Source organism: Pelodiscus sinensis, chromosome 3, assembly GCF_052426305.1.
Source record: "Pelodiscus sinensis isolate ZL-2025 chromosome 3, ASM5242630v1, whole genome shotgun sequence".
Taxonomy (NCBI): domain Eukaryota; kingdom Metazoa; phylum Chordata; order Testudines; family Trionychidae; genus Pelodiscus; species Pelodiscus sinensis.
The window spans coordinates 14,188,752-14,203,763 of NC_143054.1; the positions used below are offsets into that span (position 1 = coordinate 14,188,752).

General features: G+C 48.0%; 1 protein-coding gene across 1 annotated transcript in view; it reads right to left on the bottom strand.

The window, feature by feature from the left end:
• Window positions 1-15,012, bottom strand: part of RCAN2 (regulator of calcineurin 2) — a 155,253-nt gene that overhangs the window by 132,606 nt on the left and 7,635 nt on the right. Inside the window, exon 2 of the mRNA XM_075923385.2 lies at window positions 6,836-7,062. Within this exon, the coding sequence (XP_075779500.1) occupies window positions 6,836-7,060 (225 nt within the window). The 5' untranslated portion in view covers window positions 7,061-7,062. The remainder of the gene's footprint in view (window positions 1-6,835; window positions 7,063-15,012) is intronic.

A 15,012-nucleotide genomic window follows, 5' to 3' on the forward strand; every position in this document is an offset into this window, starting at 1 on the left:
ACAACTATAAAGCATCTTAACAAAAGAAAATAAATATCTGCTTCCATCTATATTTACCAATTCCAGCCTAATGGGAATTGTAGAGTCAAGTTACAGAATTCCCACAAAGGAGGGGTTTACAAGGAAAACACTAATACACACAGTACAAAGAAAGGCTGTTGTGCTAAACAGAAAGATCAGGGAATGGAAAACTCTATGGTTACACTGAGCAATTAGCTGAATTAGAAGCAATACACACACGTCCTTAAACAGTAATCAAAGTCATGCCCTTTGGCTTCATAGCACAGCTTCCTTATCATGGACAGGAAAGGGGCAGCTCCTCTCATTCAGCTATTCTAGCAGCCAGAAATAACAGGCCCACTTCTACCAATCTTACTCACAAGTTGTCCCATCAGTGTCTCACAAGTGTGCAGTGACTTAAACCAAACATGTTTAAGTTACTTGGGTTGCGTGCCATTTCCCAGGGCGTGGGAATGTTGTTACTACTTTTCATTCATTTTCTGGTAGCAAAATGCCACATGCCCCGGCCAAAAATCAAGGCAGCTTCTTTGTGCTGATCACTGCAAAATCAGAGAATAAAAGACAGTCTCTGCTACAAAGAATGAATCTAAAATAAATCACTGGAATCTAAAAATAAAAAGAGTAACTGGGTACAGCATAGACTGGGAGTCTGAAGACCTAGGTTCTGTAGCTTTGCAACTAATCAACTGAGCAACCTTAAAAGCAACTCACTTCACCTCTCCGTGCTTTTTTGTTCCTTCTCTGAAACTGTCTTTTCTAAACAGATTGAAGACTGGGTACTTCAAGTCTATATTTCATATGAAAAGTCTTGACATTAACCCTGTCATGTCTATATGTACGTTGTCCATGGAAATTCTCAGCACATACATGTTACGTGCTCTTCTTCCCCACCTATCCATCCACCAGGAAGTAGTTCTCGGGCAATATTTTTTTTCCCCGGTATTCAGATTTCTTTGCTTTCCAAATTATTTCTAGACTAAGGACTCAGTTCTGAGCCAAAGGCTACTCTATTACTGTAGTGCAGCCACTCACAGAGGAGAGCTTTGTGCATTTATAACCTCAATTTTCCTCTCCTCGGCTACTGTTGAGCAAGCAGTCACTTCTCAAAAAGGATCCTCCAGCTCAGAAAGATCTGTTCTATTCTGGTATCTACAAAGCCTTCTCATAAGATGAAGAGGGCCAAGGGCAGTAAAAGCAGCAGTGATTCTGCATTCAGAAAAAGACACTGCTGTGAAGGGTCTGTAATCAAATATTGGGATCAAGTCCAATGGCTCCAGCACAGATTTATCTTTAACCATCCTTCTCCCAGCCAGGCAGCAATTGTCAGTAGTCCTTAGAATAAGATAGTCCCCAAATTTAGGTCACATTTAATTAAACCAGAAGAGATTGCTCTGTGATGGATCCAGCCCTAAGAAAAAAGGAAAGGAAAAATGCAGAAGAAAGAAAAGAACCATACAAAATGTAAGGGAGATAGGTAAGAGAAAGCAAAATAGAAGAAACTATTATGAAGTTTCTTTTGAGGTAGGGAGAAGGTATTTGAATTTTTGGTAGCCACAACTTAGTTATGCAACTCTTTTCAACTTTAAACACCCACAACCACCATGTGATAGGTTGCAGGAAAGAGATCCCTGGTATGAAGAAATGTATATTAATCCTTCTATTTGGTTTGTTTTACTTTAAACAAAGAATCTTCCAAACTACCATGTGTTTATAAATATAGTTTGCCTCAAGTGCTTTCAGTTCCAGGATAAATCATCATTGTATTCAACTGAGTTGTTTTTTTTAAATCGTCAGTGTGACACCCTCCTTCTCCTCCCACTCCCTTCCTCCTCCCTCCTCCCGCCCCCCCCACCACTGCGCCACAGGCTAAAATTATTATATGCCATGTACAGCTAGAACTTAGATTTAATTAAATAAAAATGTTTTGGCAGGAAGCTCATACACCAGATCAAAACAATACTTTACACTATCATCTTTCTCTAGCTCTGTTTTGTAAAAACCCATTTGTACAGACTCCTACCCCCCCCCCCCCCCAAAAAAATGTGCTTCAAAGAGTAGCAAAGCCATTACAATCACACTGCAAGAGTTCTCACTCTGTCTGTAGGGGCTTGTCTTCACTTACCCTGAAAGCAACACTCCAGAGATTGATCTTCTGGGGTTCAATTTAGTGGGTCTAGTAAGGACCTGCTAAATCAACTGCTGATGGTGCCCGGTCAACCCCAGTACTCCACTGAGTTGTGAGGAATAAGGAAGTCAACGGGATAGTTTCTCCCATCAACCTCCCACACTGGGGATACCACAGAAATTCAACTTAAGGTATGTTGACTCCAACTATGCTATTCTCATAGCTGGAGTTATGTATTTTAGGTGGACTTTCTGATGTAGAGTATGCCTGGCCTAAGATACATAACACTTAATGCATATATAGTAGGTATAAAAGTTACATCAATGAGGTTTTCATAGCAGGCCACTGTACTATTGCTATAAACTAGACTGAAAAGCAATACTGCAGGGTATAAGTCTATTAGCAGCACTTATTAAAATACCAAAATCAACCTACAGTTACTTTAGCCTAGTAAGGGTACAAGATTTTATATCGAAATCACGTCTGTTCTTATCCTGCAGTAGTAGTTAATAATAGAAAGGATTATGAAACTCAACCAGCTGGGAGCATGAGTATTTGTTCTAGGGAAATCAAGTCCCTTGGTACACATTTGTGTTACTTGGAAGCTGTAGCGTAATTCTATCTGGACTGACATACAGACTGTGAAATAAAAGATGAGCCACTACCTACCTGTAAGCCGAACTCCTTAATCATCCATAGTTCTCTATAGAGGCACGCTCCGTCTCGCTGATGTGTACATGACATTGGACCCTCTAGCTCCAAAGCTGAGTCACCATTCGTAAGTGTGACGGAGCGCAAACGCCCCGCCACTGGGTGGCCACTGTGGCGGGGAGCCGTGGCCGCCCAGCCCCGCCCCCACGTCCCTGCAGCGCATGCTTGCACCAGACGCCGGGCGCTTTAAATGCCAGCGGCGCAGCAAGCAGAGGAGGGGGGGAAAGGAAGGTCCTCCGAATTGGAGGGTGAGGGGGACCCGAGTGCTGGGGAGAACCTGCCCCCCCTGCCAGGCGGAGAATTGAAGGGGACACCCCCGGAGGGGAGAAGATGAGCCCCTTGGCCGGGGGAAGACCAGCCAGTGGCAGCGAGACAACACGGCAAGTCATCACCCGGGGAAGCGGTTGGCATCCCAGAAGGAGACGATCTGGACTCAGGCACACAGTGGTGAGTGGGGGTGGTAGGAAGCAGCCCAGGGCGGACAGGAGCCCGCGTGGTTGGAGGGTTGAGGAACAGAACTTCTCTCCAGTCTTAAAGGGTCAACGTTGCAGACCCATCAGGCCCTGGGCTGCTCCCAGAGGTTAGGGCGGGCCCGGGGGTGAGTGGCTCTGAAGGACCAGACCGGGAGCAGGTACACGCGCGGGGGGGGGGGGGAGGGCTGTCAGGACAGAAGCATTGCCTTCCAACGTCCCCCCAGACGTCCCTCCCGCGGGCCAGAACAAAAGGGCAACGTAACCCTGGGGGAGACCCCTTCCTTCCCCGGATGGGGGCGGGTAAAAGGGGCACCCGTGGTGCGCCTCCAGACAGTAAGATACACTTATTACTCTTGCACATTTTCAGAGATTGCTGTGCTTTACTCAGTTATGTTACCACCAATTTCTTTACTCACTAAGCTATCAGCTAAACCAGGGCTACTCAACACGCGGATCGCGGGCCACATGCAGCCCGTGGCATGTTTGTTTGCAGATCATGGTGCAGTTTGGGTTTACACAGGGCTCAACACACGGCCCATGGGTGGGAGCCAAAACAAAAAAAACAGTCAACGTAATGGTCTTCTGTAGATACGCATTTTAGTAGTTAAATTTCTGGACTGTCGTTGCTCATTAAAACTGCTGTCATATGGCTGGAAATTGGGTAAATATTGCATTTTATTAGTAGCAGCAGAACTGACGTAAATAGGGCCTGCATGTTGTGTAGTCTTGCCTTAATCTTTGTATTCATGCCCATCAGTGTGAAAGAAGCTATTTGCATATATGTTTGCAAGTATATGCAACCATATTTAAGTTGCGGCCCTCAGCATGTGCTGTGAGTATCATTGTGGCCTCCAGGGCTTCCAAAGTTGAGTAGCCCTGAGATAAACAGTAGACTAGTCCAGCTTCAAAAAGGAGACAGAGCAATTCAGTGTGTCTAAAGGAAACTTTCAAGAGATACTGATTATGGTTAGAAGGAACTCATCTTTCTGAAAAGGCTCGACCCAAAGATCCATATTTGCTTCCTCCTGAACACCTTTTTACTCTGCCAGAACCAGGTAAACTAACATGCCAATCCTGCAACATACTTTGTGCCCTCAACTCCCTTTGAAATCAAGGCTGAGATTTTGAAAGGTATTTTGGCATTGCTGTGCTTAGCCTAAATGTCATTTGCAAAAGGGATTTAGGAGCTCAGGAGCCAAGAATCCCACAATAGGATTTTCCCTCCTAAGTCAAAGAGCAACCAATCCCCATCATCAACATCTCAAGATGCAGACAGGGCAACACCCTGCCAATGCAGGCCAGCTGCACATATTCAATAAACAGTGGCGGATCTCCTGGCGACATCTCTCAGCAGAGCATGATGGGGATAGTTGCTAGTGCAGCTGCCTCTCTATTAGGACCTAAGATTGCACAGCTCTCCAAGGTTATTATTTAGGGTTTGTAGAAGACCGCTGGTCACTTTAGTGCCAACCTGGTTGCCAGCAGGAAGTAGAGTTTGGATTAAGGATGTTAAGAGGTGGGTAACTGACTAACTGTGTAGTCAACACAATCTGTACCAACTACATGATTAGTTGATATGGTTCTGCAGTTGAAATGTAGTAAGAGCCGCTTGGTTCTTAGTACATTTAAAATGCAGAGCTGCAGCAGTCCCAGACTGGCATGAGCTGCAACTGAGCTGAGCTTCCTTAGTTCCAGCTCATGCCAGGTCCAGCAGCCCCTGTCCTTGGCCAGCCCCGGCTGCCACAAACAGAGGCTGCTCCAGCAGAGGGGGAGGGCAGGTGGCACCACAAAGTCGATGCTGGGGGAACCAATTTTAAAGCCGGCTCCTCTCGGCATTGGCTCCTGTTTCCCCCACCTTGCTGCCTCTGATACAGAAGGAGCAAAAGGGAGGGGGGAGCGAATAGTCCACTCGACTACCTAATTAGCACAGTCTAATCGACTATACTTTTACATCGCTATTTGGGATTCTACAGTAGATCATTTCTTTATGTTGCAGAGATTCAGGATATTCCTTCCTACTTCATGTTATTCACAGTGGATACACAAGACATCTCACCTTGAAGAAAGATGTAAAAAAAAAAAAAAAAAAAAAAATTACCCCAAACAAATAGCAAAGCTATACACAAGTAATAGGACCTCAGCCAAGAACACCGGCCAGTGCCTTTAGCTGCAAGTCTGCTTCTGCATAATCCTTCATGCAGTTGATTTGCCTGGGAACAAATCAGCCAGCCTAAAGCCATACCTTTCCCACCACCGCACAGGTTCTTTGCTCTCCATCCTAAAAAAGCTTTAGTCCTGCCCTTCCAGTTTGTCCAGGTGCCTCTCCAAACCGTTTGAATGAAAGCCCATGTTCACTGCAATCATCTCATCAGATTCTCCATGCAGAAAAAGAGAGCTTATGTGTAGCCACTCAAGTAACCTTAACTACCAGGCTGAACATCCCTGCAGCAGCTAGCCAAGCCTAATCCCAGATAATTATAGAACCATATCGGTTTTATTTTAAAACCAACCCCCATCTAACAATATCCCCATCTGTTTCCTTAGAAACAAGAATCGCACACCTCCTGCTGAACGTTTTTCAACCCCAAATCCTGCTGCTCAGCCACCAAGATTCTAGAGGATTTTAAAGGGTTCCAATTTGGGTATTTAAGTCTAATTGTAGCACTATAAATATTTTCAAATTTCCACATAACCAGCATAGTTGTAGATCAGCAAAAATGAAACCAAGAGGGAGGGAGGGGGGGGGATTTTTTTCCACATTGCCTGGTGAGAAATTACTTCAGATTAGAATTTAAGACATTTATAAGCAATACAGGAAAGGCAGTGACATTACACGAATGAGTTACCAATGAGCAGGAGAAACATTCTTTCCTGTGTTTAACTTTGCCACCTCCACCATGTCTGCAGTGATGGTTGCTATGATCCGTGAGCCCACAAGTCTGGTGAGATTTGCAGAAAGTTAACAAAACCAATGTTTTGGCAGTTGGCAGGCAAGTTTTATTTAACAGAGAGATGTTAGCTATCAGGTAATTGTAGCAGAGACAGCAGCGCAGGGTGGCAGGGGAGCCGGTCAGTGAGAGGAGCCAGTGTAAAAACCAGCTCTGTAGGAGAGGCAGCAGCACACAGCACCAGACAGCCTCTACCCACTGCAGGCCCAGGCATCACCGTGAGATGAGGAGCAGCCTCTGTCCGTGGGGCGGGGCTGCTACCGCCCTGTGCTACTGCTTCTGATACAGAGCTGGTTTTTAAACTGGCTCCCCTCATGGGCCGGCTCTCCCTACCACCCTGCACTGCTGCCTATGATATGATTACTTTAAAAAGTCAAATATTGGGGCAGACGGTTGTTCTTTTCCCCCAAAGAAGACTCCTAAAGTGTAGGCTCCAGTTCCCTCATATGGGATGAACATTTTTTTTTTAAATCCAATAAAGTAAAAACAAGCATTGCACCATTCAAATGTTAAATATTTTCCATAGTTCTCATGTAAGTGGAAAAGTAACACCATACCTTACTGTCCTCGCCTTCAAACACAGACTGGTGGACATTACAAGCGAAGAGGGAGTTTGGGAGATCATTGAAATCAGTTATTTCATGAAAATCTTCCTCTGCAAAACATCTCTTTATATCCTTGTCTCTGTCTATGGAGTAGAGCAGGAAAATTCCCCCATCCTCTGGAATACAGCTATAGTGACCAAGGCCTCGCATTCCAAGGAAATACGATTCTCCCCTCATTCCTAATGGCATGAAGAAAAGATAATTGTTAGTCTAGAAGGCTTTTACACTATGCGAACAAATCACTCCAGGAATTCTTAGTCCAAGAACAGAGAGTTGAAATCAAGCTCAATCTGAAGTCACTTTGATTATACAGCAATGCAAGAGCCAGGACATTTCCATCAACTTCAATGATGTCCAAGCCAAAGTTTTAGGGCTATTTCTACATTATAAAGTCATAGAAATGAGGGCCAGAAGGGACCTCAAGAGGTCATCTATTCCATCCTCACACATTGAAACAACTCCAAGTATTCCTAGACCATCCCTGACATGTGTTTCTCTAACCTGTTCTTAAATACTTCCTATGAGGGAGATTCAGCAACCTCCCTAGTTAAGTACTAGAATTGGTTAACATTCCTTGCAGTTAGGAAAATCTTTCTAACATTTAACCTAAATCTCCCTTGCTGCAGAATAAGCCCACTACTTCTTGTCCTGTCTTCGTTGTGCTCCATGCCCAATCTGTCCTCCATATAAACAGTCCTTAACGTATTTGAAGATTGTTACCAGCTTCCCCTCTCAATCTTCTTTTCTCAGGACTAAACATGCCTAGTTTTTTTTAAACCTTTACTTATAAGCCAAGTTTTCTAAACCTATAATTTTTTTCCTCTGGACTCTCTCCAATTTGTCCACATCTTTCCTGGAGTGTGATGCCCACTTCTACACTTTATCAAAATCATTTTCAGTGTTAACCCTGTCCTCCAAAGAGCTTGTGGTCCTTTCTACCTTGGTGTCATCTGCAAATTGTTTAGGCGTACTCTCCACTCTGTCATCCAAGGCATTAATGAAAATATTGACTAAACGAGATCCAACCACGTACCAAATCATGCTAAAATTCTAGGACATGTTTTTAACTTTAGCATATTTTAATAATATTCGTTATCATAGCACATGTCAGCCTCAGCCATGGCTCCAATTATGCTAGGTTGTACAAACATAAAACAAAATGATGGTCCTTGCCCCAAGGAGCTTACAATTGAATTACAACTCAAAAGACAACAGAGGGACACAGAGAGATTGAGGAGAGTGCAAGAAAGTAAAGAGTCAATGTCAGCCAGCAGGATAAACTGTGGTCTCAGCACACGAGCAATCTAACTACTGTCAAGTTGATTGTAGGTATCGTGGCAAAAAGGAGCTTAGAGGAAGGACTTGAAGGAGAACAGTGAAGTAGCTTTCTGGATTTGTACAAGGAACTCCTCTAAAGCATGAAAGGCAACAAGGGAGAAAGTATAAAGGTGCTTGTTCAAAAGTTTAACAAGTGGAAGAGTGATTCTGGCATTATCAGCAGATTGGGTGTGGAAGTCAATTCTTGATATAGAATAGGAAATGAGAGTGACAATAGGCCATGAAGGGCCTTGAAAGTAAAGACATGGTTAAGGTCCCCTCCAAAAACAAATGGTCTTTTGACTAGGTCAAGGGATAAATGTGCTGTAAGTGGGAATCCAATGATGGTGCATGTAGTCTGGACTCCAGCTAGACAGATGCAAAACTTCAGTGTGCTAGTCTCTTACAATGTTTCTCCCCCTTAAACACCCTTTCAAAAGAGCGGTTGGTTTGCAAGCCAACAGTTTTCAAAACTGATTTAAAAATGAAAGTTCTCTGATCATTCCAAATTGCAAAATCAAAAAGTTAAAGCTCCTTAACAAAAAAAGGTTTTATAGAAAGGAAAGCATAGGTGCAGACTTCCCTGTCTGCCCCCATTCCATCCCTTCCTCCCATCCTGCCCCATCCCACCCTGCTCCACCTCCATTCTACCTCTTGCCCCAAGTCCCTGGCTCCTCTCCCCACTCCCATCCCCAGTATGCTCCATTCCTATTCCTTCCTCTCCCCTCCCAAACACCACAGAACACCTACTCCACAGCGGGCAGGAGGAGTGGGTCAGCAGGGCCACTGGCAGGAAAAAGGCACTTAGGGGGGAGCACTTGACTGCAGGCGGGTGCTAAGGACGCACTAATTTTTCCAGTCTCAGAGCACCCACCGAGTCAGTGCTTGCGGTTGAAAGAACAGGGCATTTAGCTCAGACAACAACCTGCGATTCTACTATATCCAAACAGATTAAACTGCAGAAGTTAAGGTTTGCTGTAGAATGCATGTCCTGTTGTTCTAGGCTAATGAAAGGTGCGTCTACACAGCAGGGCATAACTTGAAATAAGCTACACAAATTGAGCTACATCAGCTGCATAGATTATTTTGAAATTGGGAGCGTCTACACAGCCCTTATTTCGAAATAGCGCACTCTTGCTCTGACTTCCCTTACTCCTTGTCCAATGAGGGTGACAGGAGTCAGAGTAAGAAGTCCTCCAGCTTGACAGTATTAAGACATTATTTCGAAATAGCTGCCTGCTGTATCGACGCGGACTACGATATTCCGAAATAATGCTAGTTATTTCAAAATAATGTTGCCGTATAGACATGCCCTAACACTTTCTTTAGAGGAGTATTAATGAATGGCGGGGGAGGATATGCTTGAGGAGAGGGCTTTGGATCAGGACCCAAGAGGATGCATGCAGATGAATAATGGTCAGATTACCGAAGACAATTAATTACAAACAAGTGTTACAGGCCAATTTTTCTTTCCTGAAAGGAAGTGGTTAGAGAGCTCCATTTCCATAGTTTGTTCAACTGTTTCTGATTTGCCTTGTTTCCTTGCATACTCCTTGCTGTTCCTTGTTAACGTCTGTAAATACTTTTGCAACTAAAACTCTTAGAGCTACATTCTGCCCAGGATTATACCGTATTTTCCGGCGTATAGGGCGACTGGGCGTATAAGACGACCTCCTATCTTTTTAATTAAAAGATAGGGTTTCATCTTATACCCCAGCGCCCCTCCGCCTCCTTTGCTCCCGGTGTCCCTGGTCTGCTGGAGATGGTCCCCAGCAGACCAGAGGCACCGGGAGCAAAGCCGCAGCAGCTTTGAAAGCCTCGGGGGAAGCCGGCGGGGGGGCATCCCAGGCGCTCCTGGGCTGCTCCCCCGCCGGCTTCCCCCGAGGCTTTGAAAGCCGCGGAGGGGCTCCGGTGGGGGAGCAGCCCAGGCGCGCCTGGGATGCCCCCCCGCCGGCTTCCCCCGAGGCTTTCAAAGCCGCGGAGGGGCTCCGGCGGGGGAGCAGCCCAGGCGCGCCTGGGATGCCCCCCCGCCGGCTTCCCCCGAGGCTTTGAAAGCCGCGGAGGGGCTCCGGCGGGGGAGCAGCCCAGGCGCGCCTGGGATGCCCCCCCGCCGGCTTCCCCCGAGGCTTTGAAAGCCGCGGAGGGGCTCCGGCGGGGGAGCAGCCCAGGCGCGCCTGGGATGCCCCCCCCGCCGGCTTCCCCCGAGGCTTTCAAAGCCGCGGAGGGGCTCCGGCGGTGGGGCATCCCAGGCGCGCCTGGGATGTATACCCGGCGTACAAGACGACCCCCGATTTTTGGGGGATGGTTTTTAACATCAGAGGTCGTCTTGTACGCCGGAATATACGGTACTCTGTGCAACTCCACCAGTGCATTGAGAAACAACAATCTCAATGAGTAACATTAAAGTGGCAATTGGTGGGAGCATAGGCCTAATAAAGAAAGAAGAATCTGAAGTCGCCCCCAAAAGTCTCTCACTTTCCCTGCAGCAGGGAGTAGCTGGCCCTTTTCTCGGCAGCAGAAAAAGGCACCAGGAGTGGGGATGGAGCAGGACGTTACACTGCCAAAAATATCAGCATGGAAAGGGAGGCACTACTTGGGTAAGCTGAGAGGCATGTAGGGTACATACCCACAAGCAGTGCTTCCTTTAATTGTTTCCATCCATGAGTGGAATAAATTTTGTCATGCGCACTGAGACGTGTGGATGTGCACCAGCAGTAGAAACCCATGCTGCTGGCTGTGGGTGCTCTGTTTATCAGCTGAGCAGCATTTGAATCATTCCAGGGAACACTGCCCATGGGGTTTAGGAGTGCTTTTACTTGCCTAAGTAGTGCCTCCCCAACTACTCTGCTATTTGTAACTGTGCTATTGGGGGAGAAGGGAGGGAATACATCATATGCACTCTGTACACACAAGGAGTGTGCAGTATACATGCACTTTCAGTATCAAACTGTAGGGGCCCCAGCTAATTACCCGACCAGACCACATGAATATTGACATAAGCAGTTCTGGAAACCTGGGGTCAGACCATCATACTTTGTGATGGAGTGGTACCCAGTGGTACCAAAACTGGTGTATTGGCCACCATACCGTTTGTCAATGGCCTGCAGAGAGCTGGATCGTCACAAGGTCTTGGCTGTCCTTAGTTTACAGGTGCTAAATTACATTAAAAGGCAGCTAAAAATAGATTAAATACTTTCCTAGTATTACAGTTCCATGCAAGCAATTGCTATGGTTTCCACAGGGATGTTATGGAAGGGGAGGTGGCCCTGTAAGGGAGCAAAGAAATCAAATGTAATTATAGCAGAGTGTCAGATCCTAAGCCCCTCTTCAACTGAGTCACCCTGATGTCAGGTATTTGAACTATGCAGAGGGATGTGCAGAGATATTTTTTTTTCTGAGTCACTCTGAGGTTAGAGCAGGTGTGTCCAATTAACTCCCAATTTAGGAGGGTGTCTCAGCAGAAGGAACAACAGGCAGAGGATACGGATCTTGCAAGGAAATCTTAAGGGCCAAGCTTAAGAAGAAAGCTCCTTGGTTTTTGTTATTAATTAAGTTAGCGATACAAACAAACCCCATGGAGAGAATTATTTTTATATCCAGTCCCACTGGAGATTATGTTATCCAAAGTTTTCAAAATTCTTTTACTCAGTGTGACACACAGTGGTCAGTCTTAGAAAGACAGGTACTTGTGGATAGCACTGTTAGGCCAGGCTCTATGCAGAGGTTGCTGCATGAGCAGCAAGAAAGTTTGCTCTCAACCTTGGCCTTTAATTGAAATCAGTTCTTAGGTTAGAGCTGGTCTCTGGGAACTGGAAAGCAGCATTGGGTTGAGATTTGTGAGAGAGAATTGTCCTGCATGTTTTCTAACCACCTCTGTTCCAGGACTAGCGCTATAAATAAAACTAGTTACACTTAAAATATATCCAAATTGCATGCCACTGATTTCTTCTCCAAGAGGCCATGATGCTGATATTGGCTGCCATTTGGTAGAGGGATAACAGTATCCTTTATCCAGGACAGTGTGAGAAGTGCATCTATATACAGTACTTTTCCCACAAATACACAGACATCGTTACTGACCGTATGCAGTGTTGTTGTAAAGCTCAGTGTCTGCCCAAAAGCTTGTCTCTCAACACCAGAAATTGGTCCAATAAAATGGGGGTGAGAAGCCTTTTCTCTATCAGGGGCCACTGATCCACCAGAGGAAAAAAAAACAGCTGGAGGTCATATACAGCCCCGTGGGGGAGTATGGAGGCTCAGAGCTTCCCCTAGGCTCCACGGCGGGACCAGAAATGAGAGCTGAGGTTGCAAAGAAAGCTCTGGGTTGGGGCAGGGAGTTGGGGTACATGAGGAGGTGAGGGTTCCAACTGGGGGTGCAGGCTCTGGGTTGAGACTGGGAATGAGGAGTTCAGAGTACAGGTGGGAGCTCAGCACTGGGGCCAAGGGGTTTAGAGTGCAGGAGCAGGCTCAGGGTTGGGGTACAGCAGGGGGTTCAAGGTGTGGGCTACAGCCAGGTGGTACTCCAATGTCAGAATGGAGCTAATGCAGACTCCCTGCCTGCCATGGCTCCGCACTGCTCCTGGAAGCAGACAGCATGTCCGGATCCTAGGCAGAAAGACCAGAGCTCCGTGCACTGCACACTGCCTGAGCCTGCAGACACTGCCCCCACCAGCCATGGTTCCCAGCCAAGGGGAGCTAGGGAGCCTGCTCTGGGGGGGGGTGGATGCAGTGCATGGAATTTTCTAGAGACTGCAGGGACGATCTTAGGGCTTCCAGCCCACACCGTGGAAACTTGCTGTGGGCCAAATGAAAAGAGGGAGCAGACTGGATTCAGCCTATGGGCTGTAGGTTCCCCACCCCTGCAATAATAATAATACAGGCAGTCCCCGGGTTACGTACAAGATAGGGACTGTAGGTTTGTTCTTAAGTTGAATCTGTATGTAAGTCGGAACTGGCGTCAGCCGCTGCTGAAACTGATCAGTTTCAACCACGGCTGAATCTGGACACCAGTTCTGACTTACATACAGATTCAACTTAAGAACCCCAGGCATCCCCAAGTCAGCTGCTGCTGAAACTGATCAGAGGAAGCCTGATCTGATTCCAGGAAGCCTGGGGCAGAGCAACTCTGCCTCGGGCTTCCTGTAGTCAGCGCTGGTCAGTTTCAGCTGGTCAGTTTCAGCAGCGCCTGACTTGGGGCTGCCTGGGGCAGAGCAGCTGGGGTGCTGCTGGGTTGCTCCAGTAGCGCGGCTCCTCGGAGCTACTGGAACAACCCAGCAGCACCCCAGCTGCTCTGCCCCAGGCGTCCTGATTCAGCCGCTGCTGAAACTGACCAGCAGCAGCTGAATCAGGACGCCTGAGGCAGAGCAGCTGGGGTGCTGCTGGGTTGGTCCGGAGCGGCGCTGCGGGACCAACCCGGCAGCCCCCAGCTGCTCTACACCAAGGGTAGGCAAGAAAAGCCTGGTCTGCTGGGGGGGGGGGGGCACTAGCTGTACCCCCCCCCCCCCAGCAGACCAGGGAGACGGGGGTGGCGGGACAGCCCAAGTCCTCCACGGCTTTGCTCCATCTCCCTGGTCTGCTGACCTGGGAGACGCGGAGCAAAGCCGCAGAGCATGCGGGCAGCGGGACAGTCCAGGCGCACCGCGGCTGTCCCACTGCTGGGGGAGCAAAGCCTCGGAGCACGCAAGCAGTGGGACAGCCCAAGCGCGCCTGGGCTGTCCCGCTGCGGGCGTGCTCCAAGGCTTTGCTCCCCGTCTCCCTGCAGACCAGGGAGACGGAGAGCAAAGCCGCGGAGCACGCCCGCAGCGGGACAGCTCAAGCGCACCCGGGCTGTCCCGCTGCGGGCATGCTCCGCGGCTTTGCTCCTGTCCCCCTGGTCTGCTGGGGGGGGTCCAGCAAAGCCGTTGGACCCCCCCCCCCAGCAGACCAGGAACACCAGAGCAAAGCCGCCGCCTGGGCAAACGAGCAAAGCCGCCCAGGTGGCGGCTTTGCTCTGGTGTCCCTGGTCTGCTGGGGGGGTCCAGCGGCTTTGCTGGACCCCCCCAGCAGACCAGGGAGACCGGGAGAAGCTTTTCTCGCCCCAGAGGACACGGGTGGCGACCCGCCGCCCGTGAGCTCCGGGGTGAGAAAAGCCCCTTTCGTAATTGAGGAGCCGACGTAAGTCGGGGACTGCCTGTAATAATAAATAATAATAAATAATAATAAAGGACAGGTCCCATCTTGTCTCTTTAATATCCTTGAAGTCTGTGTAATCCAGTGAGGGGCAACCTAGGCTAGTGAGGGGGCCACATGAGCAGCCCTACTTCATCTCAATGGGCCTCAAGATTGTTGTAACCAAGACAGTCTCCCGGGACAGGGTAGTTTCGCTAACTGTCCTTGCGTTACTAAATCTGCAGGGTGTGCCGACGGAACCATAGCTAGAGCCCTGCCAATCCGCACCTTTCCGCTTTATTTCTGCAGGTATCCACATCTGTGGATGAGGATATCCGCCGATCATTTGGGCAGCTGCAGATTGGCTCTAACTGTAGCCGCGATCTGACTGGATGCAGAGGGAGCAGTGTTGTGTGCAATCAGCACGCACCTCACTTTACATGCCCTTAATTTAAGGGCACGTTGCTTTGGTTAAGCTGGCAGGAAATAAGCTACGTGTATGGAAACCAGTGGAATATGGTAATCCTGCACATAGGCAACAGGAAACAAAACAGTCTGGTCGGCCACATACAGAATCCCGATAGGCCACAGGTTGCCCACCACTGGTGTAACCCGTGCCTGCTTGGTGTGGCACTCTGTCCCCCTCTAGTTGTGGCTCGGCCAGC